This window comes from Populus alba, chromosome 7, assembly GCF_005239225.2.
Source record: "Populus alba chromosome 7, ASM523922v2, whole genome shotgun sequence".
NCBI classification, from domain to species: Eukaryota; Viridiplantae; Streptophyta; class Magnoliopsida; order Malpighiales; family Salicaceae; genus Populus; species Populus alba.
This window is the reverse complement of record NC_133290.1, coordinates 7,986,161-8,005,714: the sequence shown is the minus strand read 5'-3', so window position 1 is coordinate 8,005,714 and position 19,554 is coordinate 7,986,161. Positions and strand designations below refer to the sequence as shown.

General features: G+C 31.1%; 2 protein-coding genes across 2 annotated transcripts; one reads left to right on the top strand and one right to left on the bottom strand.

Annotated features, from left to right (window-relative positions):
• Positions 1 to 1,166: 1,166 nt before the first annotated feature.
• LOC118030546 (probable glycosyltransferase At5g03795) lies at positions 1,167 to 5,331 on the bottom strand. The gene is made up of 5 exons (XM_035034697.2): positions 4,723 to 5,331; positions 4,177 to 4,463; positions 3,045 to 3,277; positions 1,705 to 1,862; positions 1,167 to 1,574 (listed from the first exon to the last, which is right to left on the bottom strand). The coding sequence occupies exons 1-5, from the start codon at positions 5,293 to 5,295 to the stop codon at positions 1,473 to 1,475; spliced, it is 1,353 nt and encodes a 450-aa protein (XP_034890588.1). The 5' UTR covers positions 5,296 to 5,331; the 3' UTR covers positions 1,167 to 1,472.
• Positions 5,332 to 13,361: 8,030 nt separating this feature from the next.
• Positions 13,362 to 15,019, top strand: LOC118030544 (dof zinc finger protein DOF5.7). The gene has a single exon (XM_035034694.2). The coding sequence runs from the start codon at positions 13,667 to 13,669 to the stop codon at positions 14,702 to 14,704; it is 1,038 nt and encodes a 345-aa protein (XP_034890585.1). The 5' UTR covers positions 13,362 to 13,666; the 3' UTR covers positions 14,705 to 15,019.
• The last annotated feature ends 4,535 nt before the right edge of the window (positions 15,020 to 19,554 follow it).

Sequence of the window (19,554 nt, the reverse complement as noted above, 5' to 3'; positions counted from 1 at the left end):
GAGACGTCATATATATATAAATTGTATCTGGGTTGTCTCTGGAAAGTCTACTTAATTTTGCTATACTTTTCAAGCAGCCATATCTGACTCTGACTGCCTTTATAATGCTTGAAGATTTTAGCAAGAAGGTAGAAGTCGTCTTTGTTCAAACTCTCCCAAGGCCAACACTGGAAATTTCCAATCAACTTTACGGTGACTGACTTCGAAGATGCAAGACTCCAGAATGTCAAGGATTTTAAGCCCATACACTCAACACCATCGAAGACCAACTCCATCATAATGGTTTTTCTTCTTTTCTGTTCTTTTTTCTTGTCAAGTCAGCAATGGTTGATGGAATTTTTCATCAATATCATAAACCTTATTGAGCGATGCAGTTAATGGATACACACACACGATGTGATTTGGTGGTGCGATAAATTAAATTATCACAGCTGATTAGTGCAAAAGAGGAATGGAACGAAGGGCTTTTGATTATAGACTTATTCGAGTCCAGAGGCTAAAACAATATCCACTGAAACCTTCTTACCAAATATATATATTATGATAGCTTCTTCTTCTTTTTTATGATTAAAATCCCTCAAGAGTATAGACAACTAAGAATCCCCTCTGATAAAAATAAAAGCAGGAATAAAAGCTAATTTGCTAAACAGAACATGCTTCAGCCTGTTTAAAATTATGATAACGATAACAATTCTTTTCATTTAGAATATATTAAAAAAAAAAATTTATTTTTAAAAAATTATTTTTAACATCAACCTATCAAAACGATCTAAAAACATAAAACAAAAATATTTTTTACAAAAAATATAAAATTTGAAATTAAAAAAAATTCAATTTTAACAGCGTTCCCAAACATCAAACATGACTTTAGCCTCACTTTGTGCAAGAGTTTCTCTAAAAGAAACAGAAACCATTGAACCAAAATGATACCTATTTCCTTTCCAAGTGTGTTTTTCCATCCAGCCTAATGGTCAAGCTACAAATAAGAGCCGGCTGTAACTTCCTTCAATCCTTCAAAACAGAAAGGATAACATTGTGTTTCCAAATGAAGGCAGGTTTACCATGGACGCTGCCTGCTCGGTGAAAATATGTTTGCTAGAACCTATTGCAAGCAGAGCTGCAGCACAAGCAAGATTGAGATTTTGCACATGTGCTGTTTCAACAGGTATAAAAATTGCACTGGTTTGATTTTAGTTCTATGTTAAATTCTGTTATGCCTCAAAATGATTCAAAAAGAAACTAGACCCACATAGTGGAACGAGGATCATGGATCAGAAACATATACAATAGATGCTGTGCTGGACACAAAAAAGAAAAAAATTAGGACCTAAGAAGCACTTGGTCCTCCAATTCCCTAGTTCAAAGGAGCATGGAGGATGGTTTTGTATGTGATGGTGTACAGGCTTTGGGTTGTTAGCATGAAAAGTTTCGAGCATATACGGAAGACAACTGGGATGACACCCCTTAACCAACTAGTATTTGATCACATGGCGGCGCAGCCACAGATCATACATGACCATATGGAATGCATCATTTTTTATTGGGGGTGAATTCCACTGGAAATGCTTCTGTACCTGAGAAAACATGACATAAATTCCTGTGAGTTATTGCAAATCATTAATGAAGACTTCAAAGTTGGTCAGCCAAAAATCAATAATCTAACCAAAAGAATTAAGTTTCAAGCTACAATTGAACAGGATATACCTTAATTAAATTCTTATGCAGTGAAACAAATTGATTGTCAGGTATGTCCTTCAGAATTTGCTTGAGCTGATACACATCTTGCTCCTTGAGTATGACGGAAAATTTATGCCAATCAAGTATGTCATTGAATGGCAGGTCATAATAGTTGGACAATATTACTGCAAGAGAAGTAGCAAAACTATTCAAGAAAAATGACTCTTAACCCACTTTTTGAACAGTAGTTAAAATTGCACAAAAATTGTTTGAGTTTATAGGGAGCTTCAATACTATGGAGCATGAATTTAAAAATGGCCATAGCGTTATCATAAAGACCATTTGTAATGGAGTTTTAGTGAACCATTAAGGTGATAGAACATTTTGCAAGCATCACAGCCATAACAGCTGTTATGTCATAGCTGTCACAAGTGTAACAGCCATTACATAAAGATTAATTTTATATATATTTTTTGAAAATATTTATTCATAGTCAATAGTTTTATATTAATTAATTGATACAAATATTGACCTTGGCATATTAGATATTATTTCATTGATATATATTTTGTACATACCAAGTTATAACATAATTTGCACATGATATAGTAGTGACCATTACATAACGACTGCGATGGCCCGTTCACCACTGCCTAAACCATGATTTAAAACCATGCTACAGAAAATCTAAGATCATACAAATAATCCCAAGAAATTATGCAACTCCACCTTTACTGTCATAGAAATGAGAAAATACAAGTTAAGAGTGTTACTAGTGCCAGAAGAATAAATTAAGACTTTTAGTTTTATGCTAGAGCAACATGTGGTCATGTAGGATTGCAAGGGATGCAGTACCAAAGAAGTTCAAAGGGTGGTGCCGTACTTGTGCAGTCTAAATAAAAAAAATCAAAAACAATACCAGTGAAAAGAAAAATATTATTCATGCTAGGAAATCATGAGTCCTTCATTTTCAGGATTCCAGAGATTTAATCTTGTTATAACAACAACAACAACAACAATAATAAAAGCTTTTTTTTTGTGAATAGTGTAAGGTGTCACTTCTGTCATAATTCAGGGACAAGCACCCTGATTGCTAAGCCCAAATTAAATACCAAGAGAATATGAGCAAGCACAAAATGAGTAAGACTAAAATAAGAAATAAATGTCAAATTTCCTTTATGTGCTCGTTTATTTTTATTTATTTACCTTTTTAGGTGCTTAACCGCACTCTCTAGGTATTTAAGTTGGGGTTAATGATAGGAGAATTGAAACCTTTAATTTCATATTTCTGAGGCATCAAATTGGGTTAGAGACATATTTATCCCCTTCTTATATATTAAAAAAATTGCAACAGTTGTAACACTTACCAGGAACGCATCCATAATGGATGGAGTCAGCTATGCGTGCACTGTTAACCTGAGAGCCACCGGGGCATATACAGAATTTAGTCCCATAAAACCTCTTTTGATATACAAGATGTCCAGTAGCCCTATTTATTCTGTTGTTTGAAATATCTAGTTCCGTATCATTTTCCCACACACGTGCCAGTATAACTCTAATTCTGGAGTTTCGATGGCCAGCCCAAAAAGCAAGAGTTGTCCTGTAAAGCATGCTTGTGTTCAGTAATGAACATAAGGCTAAATCCTATCCAGTTAAAAACAAAAAACCCTGATAATTAAAACCCTTCTGCACATATGCATATCTCAACTGATAGCATGTGCACGCACACACAAAGATACTAACATGGAAATAAGGATGTAAAAGTTATAGAGGTTAAATATTTATATTATAAGTCCACTTAAAAAAAATAGAATTCTGTCGAATGTACAACACACACAGTATCAAAGTTTCTAGTATGTAACCTTCATCAACTGTAAGTGATATATAACAGGTAGGCTTGTACATTTTTTTCTTCTTATCTTTGGTGATAGGTAGCATCTGAGCTTCTAATATTAAGGGGAAGCACAAAATACTAACACAGAAATAAGGATGTAAATTATGAGTCCACTTTTAAAAAATAGAATTCTGTTGAAGACACACAGTATCAAAGTTTCCAGTGATAAAATGGTCGCACATCTAGGCTTGTATATTTTTTTTCTCTGTATCTTCGGAGATAGGTAGCATTGAGTTTCTAATATTAAGGGGGGAAGCATAAATACTAACACAAACAATGATTATAGAGGTTAAAGATTCATATTATGAGTCCACTTTAAAAAAAAAATAGAATTCTGTTGATGTCCTCCATCCACGACAATATGTTCAAAGTGGGGGGGGGGGGGGGAACCACTAAGATCCACAAGGGATAAACTCTACTCTTGCCCATCATCAAAATGACTGCTATTATCCAAACAATACATGGATGCTCATACAAAATGCAACAAAGCTTCACAGTATACACGAAAATGGAGACAAAATAAATGGAAAAAGCTATGCATTTCCAAATCCTAAAAAATAGAGCTTAGCGAGAGAAAAAAATCAAAATTTGTCATTTATTATTACCTGTTCTCTACATCGTTTCCTCCAGCAGGAAGGGCAAATGGCTGAAGGACCTGAGGAAGAGCAACATCTTTGTGTGGAATGAATCCAACATCATAACTAGGGGAGCATACCACTCTGATTGCATTCTTTATAAGAAATGGGACTCCTTCAGTGGCTCTTACACCAACATCATGACAGGTGACGAAGAAGTGATCTGCACCCAAAGTTCTATTCCAGTAGGGATACTTGGCTATTAAGCTTTCCACATAATTCTCAACAATTACGGTCATATTCTCGTAAGAAGTTCCCTGCACAGAAGAGTGAATTTCAGGTCAGAAGGAATTTAATCAATCAGAACAACAAAAAAATGCAAAGTAATTTATGCCAATTTGTTTAAGAAGTGATGATTCGAATAGACTTCTGTTATGCCAGTTTAGATTTTGAGCAAGTAAGAAGAGTCCCAAGAGAAAAATAATATAGCAAACATAGTGAAGTAGACAAGGAGTCATCATCAACAAAAGGGTTGCCTCACTAGGAAAGCAACCGCAACACAAAATTATTACTGACCTTGCCGCGCATCTTGTGGCAGGAGATGGGGATAAAGAAGAGGTGGGCTTGATCAGGATCAAGAGTTCGAAACCTGCTTTCTCTTATATTCTGGAAAAAATACCCTTCGCTAGCGTATTTTCCAGTCAATTTCCTAGGTGTTTGATAAAATGTGTTTGGATCTCCATCTGGATATATATAAATCTTGAAATTCTGTTCCATTTCCTCGTAATTTAATTTGAATACACGTGGAGAATGATACGGATCCGATATCTCGTCGTTCTCGCCATCGCCAGCTTGAACCACTACAGTCTTCGTCGTTGTCTCCGTCGCTGGCAGGAGAGAAGCGGAAGACACGGAGATGGAAGGAGGAGGAGAGGAGTGAAGAGAGTTGAAAGAGAGATATGTGAAAGAGATTAGGGTTAGGATTGCCAGAGTGAGGAGGGATCCTTTCAAAGAACACATGGATTGCTGTACTTGTTGCTGTTGCTGTAATTGTTGGTACAGCTTTCCGGCGGTCATTGCCGGAACCAGTGGTCGAAGGAGGATTTGGGTTTTTTCACTAAGTTCGGTGAACTGGTGTGCGATTATCATTATTATTGTTATTATTTTTTTTGTTCTGCCTCCACTCCCTCGATCTGTATACTAAAATATTACCAAAAACAAAAAAAATTACACTTGAGGTCTTGGCCTAACGGTTAAAAGGACTTGTTCCCTTTCTTTACATTCTAGGTTCAAACCTCATCGTGCACGCCTGTCACCCCCGCGGTGCTTTACATGCTCATTGGGTTTGCAGGATGTTCAGTGAGTCGTGAGACTAGTCGTGGTGCGTGCAAACTGACCCGGACACCCACGTAAATAAAAAAAATATATATTACAAAAATCTAAGTACATGAGAAAGGCACTGTGAAGTAAGATATAGCACTAAAATTGTGGTTTTGCCTTTAATAATAATAATAATAATAAAACCTTGAGGGATAAAAGGATATTTTAATGAGTTATTCTTTATTTGTAAGTTTGATTTTTAATTTTTTTATATATATTTATAATTCAACAAAATTTTTATAGAAGTTTGAAACAATAACAAATTTATCTCGTGATTATTATTTGGCTTAAATCATCTTTTAAGAACCAAAAATTCTCTTTTAAATTTCATAAAAAAATCTTCATACTCAATCTTAAAACATATTATATAATAAAATCAAATATATTTTACACATCAACTTGAATTAAAAATTTCAAAGTCTCTTGTTATATGCTACTCAATCTTAAAATTTTATTTATAACTTTTCAGTCATCATTATCAAAACCATAGTATGAAATTATTATTATTATTGTTGTTATTTTATTTTGCCTTTAATCCCTTAATCTATCTACTCTAATATTATAAAATCAAAGGAAATGGAAAAACACTGCAATGTAGGCTATAACACTAAAATTATGGTTTTGCCTATAATAATAATAATAATAATAAATAGATAATTGGTAAAATGATCTTTTCACAATGTTAATTTATCATTCTTTAACTATTTGGGGTAGGATTTAATTTTTAATTTTCTATATTTATGCATAATTCAACAAAATCCTTATGGAAGATTGAAACAACAATTCATTTCATTTTTACCAGTACTTTGGTTGAAATCATCATTTAAAGAGCCATAGCTTCCTTTTAAAATTTTATACAAATTCCTTCATACCCCATCATCAAACATGTTATATAACCAAATCAAACACAATTTCAACATCAACTTGAATTAAGGAATCTAAATTCTCTTTTTATTGTTATTGTTGTTGTTGTGATGTTTGGTACAACTTTTTAGTTGTCATTGTCGAAACTAGTGGTTGAGGGAGGATTTGGGTTTTTCACTAAGTTCCATGAACAAATGTGAGACTATCAATTGTTGTTATTTTTGTGTTCTTCCTCCTCTCCCTTGATCTATCTACTTAAATATTACAAAATCTAAAAAAGAGGGAAAATCACTGTAATATAAGTTATAACACTAAAATTATGGTTTTGCCTTTAATAAAAAAGAATCTTTTCACGAGGATAAATTGCCATTCTTTATTTGTCCGGGGCATGATTGATTTTTTAATTTTTTTTATTTATATGGGTAATTCAATACAATCCTTATGGAACTTTGAAACAACAACTCATTTCTTTCCTACCCGTACTTTACTTTGGCTAAAATCATCATTTTAGGAATGAAAGGTTCATTTATTTAATTTCAAACAAATCTTCTCATACTTCATCTTAAAATATGTTATATAATGAAATCAAACACAATTTCCACATCAACTTGAATTAAGCAATCTAAACTCTTTTATTTCAACACTTGGCTGAAACTACCATTAATGGGAAACATGATTTTTTTTTTTTAATTTTTGTGTTAATTTCATATTACTCACTCATTTTACACTTTATTAAATGCAATTAATTCCAAATATCATAATAATTAAATCAACAAAATCAATTCTCCTTTTTCTTCGTCTTGACCAATTCTAACTTCAAAGGAGGACATGGTTTGCTTTTAATTTTTTTTCCATTAATTAACATTACCCATTAGTTATTCATGATCAAGAACACATAATTAAACCAAACTCATCATTCTAACTAATCAATCAATACAACCCTAACTTTATTTAATGCAATCAGTAACACCTATGCTTAAAATCATAATAAAATATTGATCAAGCATAGTAAAGATTCTTCTAAAGTTTTGAGAGAGAGAGAGAGAGTATTTTAGAAATTTCGAGACATGTGATATATGTTTTTTTTTATCAAACTTATAATGTGATATTTTATAGCATAAACTTTTATACGGAAGTTTTTCAATGATACAAAATATGACTTAATCATAATGTTTTAGTGAAAGTCATGCTTTTTTAGAGATCTAAGTTTATTTACGTTGAAAATTGGACCAAAAAACATCAGATATTAAGAAAGTAGTGTGTGGCTTGCATGCACCTTCCACAAGGATAAGGATCGGCGCAACAATGATGTATAATGTAGTGTAGATGAGAGCACTATAGGCCTGGTTCAGTAGCCAATCGCATAATCCAAAGCACACTAGTATGTGCACTAGACCATTATAAGACAACAACCTCGCTCATAATGTTGTAAGAGATTTGATAATGTTGGCTTTAGTGGAAGAAAGCCTATTCATGTCTAGTAGCGTGTATAGGAGCGGGTAGTGATCTCGGAGAATTGTTTTGCAACTAGATTTTTTCAAATAACCTATTTTATAATATTAAAATAATATTTTTTTTATTAAATTTTCAAGACTAGAAGATTATAGGTTTTTTATTTTGTAACCTCATATCATAATTTTCGTAATAAAATAGTGTTTGCATTTGAATAATGGGAGTATTTATAATTTATGATATTGGTTAATGTTTGAGCAAATTTTAACTTTTAAAATATTTTTTATTATGGTCAAAATATGTTTAAGAGTTTTTAGAAATTAGAGAAGCTTGATGATGATGTCTATAACACTAACAACCTGTTATTTAGCTAGTGTTAGATGAATAAAAAGGTTTTGAAGACCTCGGCCTACATAAATATGGTAAACCCCAACGAGGATAATGGAGCTCAATATCATATTAAGCTAGAAGCCCATCAAAGTTCTATGAAAGTTGAGTATTTGCTCATAAAAGATAATGTTAAGCAATAAACAGTATGACATCTCAGTTAATTTTTTATATTATAAGATTACTCATATTATGTAGGAGGTTTTTATGATAAATTTTAGTGGAAATTATATAACTAAGTTGTTTGACTTTACTCTATTGTTAGACACATATGAAAACTAAGCTACAAACACAATAAAGCAACATTGTAGGGGAATGTTAAATATAATTGGTGAGCTACAAGATTTAGAAAATAATTTGACTAATAAAAACAAGTTTAAGCTTGTTTTGTTGTCTTTCCAACTCTTAAGAGTTTCTAAAATGATGCACAATGAGAATGTCCACACATTAAGGATAATATTGTACATCATGAAAAGTTGAAGAATGAGTGGCCTAAAAACTACCGAATTCTTAAAAGTATTTATTGTTATTCTAGTCTTAGTGATGCATATAAGACCAAACTCAAGAATATTAGTGTGGCTCTAAAGGAAAGTGTTGGATTTGTGTGTTAGAAAAGTGAAAAGAAAAAAAAAAGGGTTATTTTCATACTTTCCTATATAGCACTCTATCAATAAGTATCTTAGAATAAATTGTTATTGTTGTGGTTATTTTTAGATGATTTTCTAGTTTTAGATGTTAGACATTCGTATAATTCTTTTGCTTTGCTCATTTTTAATAGTTTTTACATTTTTTTAAACAACTAGCTAATTAGAAAATATAGGGAAAAAGAAGATAAATAGATTTTTTTATATAAGGTTTATTTTAAGACCACTCGTAAAAGTCATTCTACCAATTTGTGAATTTTTTTGATAAAAAAAAAAAACTATAAAACCATTTGAAAAGGAAATTAAGGAGAAGTCTCATATATCACTTATTCATTTAAATATACATGATTCAAATGCATATAAGAGATCCTTATTTTATCACCTTTTATAGTTAACAATGTGTTTTTTGATCATGTCTATTTGATCTTTTACAAATCTAAAGTATTGAATTTCTCTAGGCACTATATAAAAGAGATTAAAGGATTAACAAGATAAAATAATCAAGGTTCTTATATAAATCTAAAGCATTAGATTGCTCTAAGCACTATATAATAGAGATTAAGGATCAACTACACAAACTAATAAAAAAGATATGTACTATATAATGAACAATTTTAAGAATTATGATGACTACACATACTTTTATTCATATCATGTCTATTTGATCACCTGTATATTTGAAGCATTGAATTGTTTTTAAAAAATATACAAATATATCGAGAATCAACTAGATAGAAGTATCAAGGTTTTTTAAATTAACCAAAAATATGATATCTATTTGAGAGATTCAAGGAATTATATATAGAAATGAAAAAAAAAAGATAATTATCATATGACTAGTGATTCTTAGAAATCTACAACAAAATGATGTTGTGAAAACAAAATCAAGCCTTGCTAGATATGGTTAAAACAATGATGATTTAAGAACATTTATGCATACTTTATAGTAGGCATGTACTATTATTTGCTGTCAATATTTTTAGAAATATCTTTTTTCCAAATTAGCTTTCATATTATGAGTTATGGTAAGGAAGATTTTGTAACTTAACTCATTTAATACCTTGCTTTCATTTATTATTATATATAATACTTCTTACAAGTGTGAGAAGTAAGGCTCTATTAAACAAAAACATGTATCTTTATAAGATACCTCGATCACTCAAAAGATATGTATTCTCTGGGAAGCTATCAAATAAAAGTGTGTCTCAATTAGGCCATGAGAGCATATTTCATTGCAAAGGATTTTTGTTATAAAGATAAAGTTTGGAAAACTAATGTTTTTCATAAGATGGGATATTTAAAACTTTACATTTATATTGCACCATTTAGGGTAGGAGAATAAATTCCTTAACATTTAGTTTACAAGAAATTTTTTAAGTTGAGGTTTTAGAATAGAAAAGGAAACTTTATGCATGATGAAGATTTTTTTAAAAGGCTTTCTCCTCTCTTGTTAGTCAAGAATTGAAGAATTAATACAATGGTAGAGAAATTAAAGTCTAATAAGATTAACCATGTTTAGAACTTCATTGACCTTCATTCAAGGTAAAAAGACCATTGGAAATAAACAAGTTTTAAAGGTCATGTAGAAGGATAATAGTTTTATAGAAAGGCCAAAAGGTTCATTTGGAAATCCAAGGCTACACCTAATATGGTGTAAATATGAGTAAAACTTTCTTTTAATAATAAGTGAATTCATCTAATTTTGATAATCATCATAAATTTAACCTTAAAACTTTACTGGACGAGTGTTAAAATTGTATTGTCAATATAGATATGGATGGGATCTATATAGATCTGGATGGGATCTATATAGATCAATTAATTGGTTTCATTATAAAAGATTAGCAACACAAAGTTTGCAAACTCTATATGCATATAGATTAGAATAATCTCTCAAACGATGATATCTTTAATTCCATCAAGCAATCATAAATTGATAAACTTATGATGATTAAAGAAGATGTTTGTTTGTATATTAAATAATCTAGATTAGAGTTTTAATTTCTTGTCATTATATATTGATGGCATACTAGTTGCTAGAAAATGACAAGGAAATGATTGCCACCATTATGCTATGGTTTTCTTTAAAAAACTTTAAAATATAGGGCATAGGTTGAACAAGTTTTATGCTTGAAGTCAAGATATTTTAAGGATTATTCTAAAAACATGTTAAGTCTTTCTTAATACACTTACATGAATAAGTTAATTAATTCTTGATCATAAATATATAAACAATCCTACTATTAAAAGCAAGACTTTAAATCTTGAAAATTATCCTAAAAGTCTTAAGGAAAAGAGAAAATGGATTGTGTATCATGTGCTACTGCAATTAGTAGCATGGTATAAGAATGACATACACACACACATATTTTTTTAACTTGATAGTTGTTATGTTGTTTGATTGATTAATAGATATCAATAAAACATGAAATCTCTCACTACAATATAGTTAGAAAACCCTTTTTTTCACCCAATCAATTGTTAAAAAGCTTGACATTGTTCACTAAAATATAGTTAGGAAATCCTCTCTCAATCGAGATGGATGATGAATTATAAGTTATTTTAATATAAATCAAATTCATGCCTAACCATTTATAATATTGCTAAATATGGTTGTGAGTTTTATGAGTGTAAATTGATATGTAGGTATGTTTTTCTACTATGTAGAAATTCCATCACTTTTAGTGATTAAAAGCAAAATAGTAAAGCTTTGCATGTTGAAAAGGCAAATTTTATAGCATGTTCTACATAAACCAGAGAGATGATTTTGATTGGGGATGTTCATACATAAATTTTAGGTTATGGCTAAGTACATCTAGCCATGCATTATTAGATTTGGATAGGGTTAATTTTGTTTTACCTCTTTAAAGTAGTACAAAAGTACTATCAATTGTTTTTAAATTTTTTTTGTATATATTAATTACCTCTCTAATATTTAAAAACTATTAAATAATACTTTTGTATTTTGAAAATTTAATTTCCCCTCAAAACAACAAATAATTCTTCATTTAACTCCTCGAACAAATTTCACATTATTCATTTTAGATACAAAGGAGAGATTTTTTAGTCTTTAAAATGTTAAATCTCTGTTAAGTTAGAGATTGAGAAGGCTACTACAAAAGTTCTTGTATATGATTTTCAACTTAATACTAAAATTGGTCTCGTTGCAAAAAAAAATAAAAAAAAGAACATGTTGATAGCATCTATGATGTCTCTTACTAAAAAGTTGAACATTTGAAGGGTTAGGAGTTTTTGTTTGGACAACCACAATATCAAAACAAGGGCAGTTTGAACACGAGAACAAATCTTTTTCAATTCAAGAAGATTGATGCAACAAAATTTTCTTAACGTGTATCTTTATATTAATAAAAATAACTTTTTATTTGGTAGTTGAATTATACTGGAAATTTTATATCAAATTCTAAAGCTACTAAATAAAGAAAATGCTAAATAAAGAAAATAAAAGTTAGTAAATAAAGATAAATCATAGAACTAGAGGAAACAATAAACTTAAAAAATTAATTTATAGAAAATAAATAAAGAGAAAAATTTTGTATTAAATTTGTTGATATCGGACAAACAAAAGAATTACAATGTATAGAATTTTTTGTAAAGACTATTCCAAGGCATAAAAGTCATTTGTCTATAAGTGTATTTGAGAGCAATATTTTATATTTTTGGATGCGTTATAAAAATATATGTATTTTACTTAAAAATATATTAAATTGATAATTTTTTAAGTGTTGTTTAATAGTTTGGATGTGATGTTAAAAATAAAAAAAATTCTAAAAAAAATTATTTTAATCTATTTTTAAATAAAAATTACTTTTAAAAAGTATTATACATCACAATATGAATATAGTTTAGACTGCCTTTTAAAAGTCAATTTTTAACTTTCTAAAAAAATCATGTTTAGGACAATTCACGAAGAAAAAAATAAGATAACGGTAAACAGGAAGAAAAAAACCAAAACTTAATAAAACATTGAGTTTTTTACAAGGAATAAATTAGAAAATCTTCCATTCGCAAAATCTCACCTCCGATATTTGTAACAGTTTATCATTCTCATGACATGCATACGTTGCTAATTGAAAAAAAAAAAAAAATCATATCTCAAAACATGACACCATAACATTTTATATTTTTCAAAATTTTAAAGTTTCACGGTTATAATCATCACGTGATTAAGAATTTCTCCAAATTATATATATATAATGTCAACAATTTTACAATGAGATGTTGTTTAGGAGTTCAATTACAATTTTATGATTGTGGCACATCAAAGGTGTCTTTCAGCGTCTTGAATCTTCAACAAAATATTTTCTATCCAATCGTGGCATCATTTACATGGTCATGGATCTCTCAATTTTGCCAGACCATGAGTTTCAACTTTTAATCATTAATTTGTTGCATGTCTTCACTCCCTCTCTCTCCATGTATATATACGGACCCCCTCCCCCTTGTTTTTTATTCTAGTTAGATCCGCGCTCTCTTTCATACACACAGAGAAAGATAGAGAGAGAGAGAGAGAGAGAGAGAGGGAGGGGGAGAGCGAGCGAGCTTTGCCAGATCTAAACCCAGCTACTTACATCACAAAGCTTCCTTTTCCCAAACAAAACTCCTGTCTTGATGAATATCACAAGAGCCCATCAACATCCCCTCTCCACCCCATGCATGACATCATTGAATTGAGTATCTTTGCCTCTGCAAGAAGAAACTGAGCAATCCATCACATACACAACCTTGCTAGTTTACACACACCCATTCTTTTCTCTCTCACTTTCTTTCCCTCCATGGTGCCCCCGGATAATCTTGATCAGGAGAAACAGACCTCCAAAGGCGACAACCAAAGCTCTTCTAGTAGCCGTAAAACAGCCACGACAAGGCCACAAGAGCAAGCCTTGAAGTGTCCAAGATGTGAGTCACCCAACACAAAATTCTGCTACTACAACAATTACAGTTTAACACAGCCCAGACATTTTTGCAAGACCTGTAGAAGGTACTGGACTAAAGGAGGAGCCTTGCGCAGCGTACCCATCGGCGGTGGCTGTAGAAAGAACAAGAAGATGAAGTCATCTTCAAGGCTCTCAAGTGACTCCAAAGACTCCAGTGGCTCCTCAGAGATCGCTGGATTCAGCTTCTTTCATGGACTCTCCCCAACCGTTGATTTTAATCTTGGTGGGTTATCATTTCCTAGGCTAAACCCTTCACAAAATGGCTTATATAACCATTTCCCTTCATTTGGGGATATTTCAGCAACTTCAGCAGCTGCAGCTACTGTTACTAGTCCTTGTTTCACTCTTGATCCATCTGTGAGCTCCACTGGTTCTTGTTCCTTGATGGGGTTTAATTATCCACTTACTTCGGTTGCTAGTGGGTTTGGTGGTGCAATTCAGGAGAACATTGGTGGTGCTTCAATGAATATCAACACTAATCTCCCGTCTTCAATTGAGTCTTTGAGTTGTATAAACCAAGATTTACACTGGAAGTTGCAGCAGCAGAGATTGGCTATGCTATTTGGTACAGGAGAAAAACATAAAGATGGCAGTACTGTTTCTACAGATCCTATTGAGAACCAGGTACAGAAACCACAGCCTATTATGTTTGAAAATCTTGAAATTTCAAAACCACAAGTATGCGCAGCTGGTAATTCAAGAAAAGAAGGTGCAGCTAGTGGTGATACAGCAACAGAATGGTTCTTTGGGAATTCTTATTCTCAAGTGACTGCAACGACGACAAATACTAGCAACAATGGCAATAATGACAACACAGGCAATTGGAATGGGGTTCAAGCATGGGGTGATTTGCATCAGTATAGTGCTTTGCCCTAGACAAGAAAGCATCAAGATCAAGTAGACATTATTGAAGGAAATAGGAAAAAAAACGACAATATTATCTAAATCCCAATTTAGAGGTATAAAGATCAACTTGTAAGAGTTGGGAAAAATGAGACCGTATTTATCTTCTTCTTTTTTGTATTGGTACTTAGCAAGATGTTGGAGAATATTAATAGTATAATTTAGGTCTTGCTGTTGCTACACTTTTGCTATAATATTTCTTTTCGCTATTCGATGTATCTCTTTTGCATATTTACTACAAAGATGCAGGACTCCTGCTAGCTGTTTATGATAGAAATAAAAGGCCAGTTTCAGACGAAAGGAAAGTGGTGGATGCTATATACATAGCATTACAATATATATATATATATATATATATATATATATATATATATATATATCTGTTATCAAAGCACAATGGATGGTAATTAATTTTGCAATACATGATCGATCATTTATAGGAGATGCTACTCAGGTATCATGAAGCTCCATGTTACTCATGTTATGGCCTTTTGTTATGGTAAATTGGTGCTCCATGCCTCGCAAGCTAGAAAGTCACTCCAACATTTTTCTTCAACAGTTATATTTGGGATCTATTCTATTTTCTTTCTCGTTGGGATCTGTGTGAATGGGGAGAGTTAAAGCCATATCTTTGATTTGTTTTATGTTCAGTCATTATCCACAACTCTCACTGTCTCAGTGTGTCTGTTTGCTCTTTCTCTCTCAGCTCAGCTACTGAGCAAACAAAGCCAGCATCACAGTATCAGTAACTGGGGAAGCTAGGTTTTCTCTGCATAGGTCCTCCCTCGTAGCCCTGCAATGTTAAAAACCCTAGCTAGCCAGCTGCTTTGCCTTCTCTGATCTCTCTATTTCTCTGGCTTTCTCTCTGAGCGCATAGGGCTCCGCATAATAATTAGTTGCAGTGTGGAGTGATTTGGTGGTGTCTGAAAAAGTGGTGGTTTGAAAGTGTATTGAATGAAAGACTGTCAACATATGTACAGAGAGAGAGAGAGAGATGGCATCTAAAGCCAGCTTAGGGTTTGTTTCTTTAGCATACAAAATGTTTTGTTTAGCTTTTTAGCTAGGGTCTTGGGGAGTGAACCCCTTCGTGCCAATTTTCTGCTGCAGCCACTACGACTCCTACTGATCACCTCTCACTGTGATTCTGTTTGTGAATAGGGAGAAAGAAAGCTTCGCTTTTTCTTCGATTGCCTTTTCATCTTTATATATTCTCTACTTCCGTTATTTGTGTATACTGTATGCATTATGCAACCCCTCTAATAATTTAAAAGAAAAAGAAGAAGAGGGGGGGACGGGATCCTCCTATATAAGCAAATATATAAGCGTTAGATTCTCTTTTAATTAAACCTAGCATTATGAAGTTAAATATGGATACTAGGGCATCTCCCCTCTTTTAAAAAGTCAAATTCATAATATGGTTTATTTATTTATTTATATGCACTCTAAAAAAAGTCAATTGTCTTGTAATATATTTGATATACTAAAAAATAAAAAAATATTGTTGTTTTAATATATCAATTATGCTCTTGTTTCTATATATATATAGAAATAGGAATGATTTTTTTATGTTTTTGAGAAATGAGATTTTAACATATATACATATCCTGTTGGAGTGCATAAAACAAGAATTATAGGACAAAAATGATAGACTTTCAATTTTACTTCTCGTTTACCATAAGCGGACGTAGATGCCCTTATTATTATATATGTGCATGCAAAACTTGTTTCAAGAATCTTGAAAGACACCGTGCTCTCGGTCCTTCAAACTCATGAGGTCATATATAGTACATACAAAGAAATTTATTTTTTTGAGTTTGAAAACTGAAGAGAGTACATATTTTTAAAAAATGCATTGAGTCGATGTAGGAATTTTTTCAAGATTATTTAGAATATATAGATATAGATATAGATATAAAATATCTGTGTTTACGTTAAAATGAAAATATGATAAGTTGAAGTCATGCTAGAAAAGCCCGAGTATATGTAAATGTATATATGTGATATTAGCTTCTGGCATTTTAGGCCAGCTTCCCCCAACCCTAGCTCGTCACACTCCCCCTCCTGTTAATAATTTTGTGTATTAGAAAATTAAGAGAATATAAAAAAAATAAAATAATAATCATCACAAGTTTTTGGGTTTTTTTTTTAATGTAAATCAAACTCTACTCTGAAATATTTATAATGTATGCTTCTTGTATATCGAGCAAGGAACATCTTTTTTCAAAATTCCGCACGCAGGTATGATTGTCTGTTTGTTTTATACTTTCTAAAAACACTATAATATATACATATCTAATTTCTACATGAACAGGTTCTAGATATTAGTTATTTGATTATACTACTATACCCGTAATTGTATTCACATTAATTCTTTCAGTCCAGTTTATTTTTAATTTGTATATTCAAATAATTAAGATATAATATATAGTAGTGTATAATAATATAAAAACAAAGGGCATATCATGTAAATTAACGGGACTAAGACTTTTTGTCCAGTGGTGGGGGATTGATGGGCTGTTGCTGGAACATGAAGTTGCGTGATTAACGTGAAAGACTCCACTAGGAGATAACTTTTTGTTCGGACCTGGAACTACTTGTGCTGTGTTGTTGTGTTAACTGTCATTTTACAACCTATAATAACCTGCGAGAAGCTCATGACCCACCCTACCTATCTGCCGAGACAATCTAGCGAGAAATTACATATGGGCCACCACCCCATCCCCGAATTATATATATATATATATATATATATATATATATATATATATATATATATATAGCCACGCACCCACACAGAGAGCCCTGATCCCCTGGCTTGCTGTGACCAATCTGATCAGGCCCCACCAGACAACTACCTCGATGGTGTGTCTTCATTAACCGACGTGGGGCCATGCGTCTCAAGAACAACCACAAAATATCACAATATTTGTGATATATGAGAATGATGCTTTTAATTTATGCTCGAATGGTTAAATGGTCTGGCCTCCGCACCGTCAACAGCTTTGTGCCTAATTACCATCACCTTTTTTTTTTTATTCATTTTCTTAACCATGAGGGGTTAGAGTGTAATTGGTTAAGTTTGAGTTAATTTTTAAAGATCAAAATACAAATTTTAGAAACATTAAAATTTACATGATTATTAATTTTAAAAATTATAAAATTAGTTAAGTTACAAATAAATTAATCCAAATATCTAATAATAAATAAATATTTAATTTAAAAATATTATAAATTGACCTTCTTTCAATAAATAATAAAATGTGGATCCGATAATTTAAACAATCAAATCACGTTGTTTTCTAAAACGTTGATTTAATTTAAATAAATTCAATGCAAAATAATTATGTTTTCTAAAATAATTAAGTTTTTCTCTATATTATCATGTCACATTCTAAAAAAACTATTTTGTATTAAAATAGCTTTTATTCTTTACCTAACTAAAAAGAAAAAATTGTTTAGTTATATACTAGTTTTTACTTTTTATTAATTGCATTTTATATTTTAATTTAATAAAAAATAAAAAATATATATTCTTCATTGACAAAAACTTGTTTTTCATTTACTTTACGTACAAAAATTCATGTCACAGTAATTCTAACCAAACAATTTTTTTTTAGATTTAATTTTAAAAAAATTGCAATTAAGAATATTATATTTTTAAAAAATTAATCGTGAAATACACTTCATTTTGAAAGAGCCACGTGGCATGTAGATGTTAATCAGGCATATATCATCATCGCATAATAACACATCTCTCTCACTCAAATCTGCAATTAAAATTTCATTTTTTGTGGGGGTGGTGATGACGTGCTTAGAAAAGGAGAAGACTCCACCTAAACGAGAAAAATGCTTTCTCTGCATCATCTTTTCGACATCTTCTTTAGTCTTTTCCGATTCTAAAACAAGGCAACACCGCCTCGTCCCCTCCCTCTCTCCCTCCCGCCAACACACACACACACACACCCATCCACCAACCGACCCTCATCATTTCATACTTTAGCCTCGAGCGCTTGTATTTATTTCCCTCTCAATAATATTTTATCTCAATAATATTTAAAAAATATATAGTTGTTTTCACATGTACAAAAATTAAATATTCTTCATCATTGAAGTTATAAGTGAAAAAGGGTATTCGTGCCTTTTCATGGTATAATAATAAAAAAATCAACTCCCGGTTATAAATTAAAGAATAGGAAGACGAGACGGATTTCAAGGAACGCAAAACAGAGAGTGTGTGTGTGTGTGAGCAAAGAGAGAATTAAAAGACACCTTTTCTACTAATGTATTTTCTTCTTTGCAAAGCATTGATATCTCAACGCCTATGCCTACAAAAATTACATGTCATTATTAAATATTTAAGGCTAAAGATAGATAATTAGAACTAATTATCTACTATAATTAAATTTAATTATAATAATTAAATTATATTTAATTAATAAATAAGTTAAATTCATATAAAAATTCAATTTATTTTATTTATTATATTACTCTCAATACTTTCATCTTATTTTTTAAATATCTCTAAAAAGAAGGGGGTATATGGATATTTTAAGAAAATAATCTTAATATTAAATTTCTATTCTTTGAAATTGTAAATAAGAGGATTCAGCTCTAATTTATTTTTATAGCAATTATAAAAATTGAATTCTATTTGAAATTCAATTCTTAACACTCAAGATTACAAATATAAAATTTTATTAAAACCTCTTAATTAAATTCAATCCAAAAGGTTTCAAACATATTGATAAGTATACTAGTGTCAAGTAATTTTATAAATAATATTTTTAGCAAATTTTGTCTTTTTAATGCTTTTCTTGTATTCT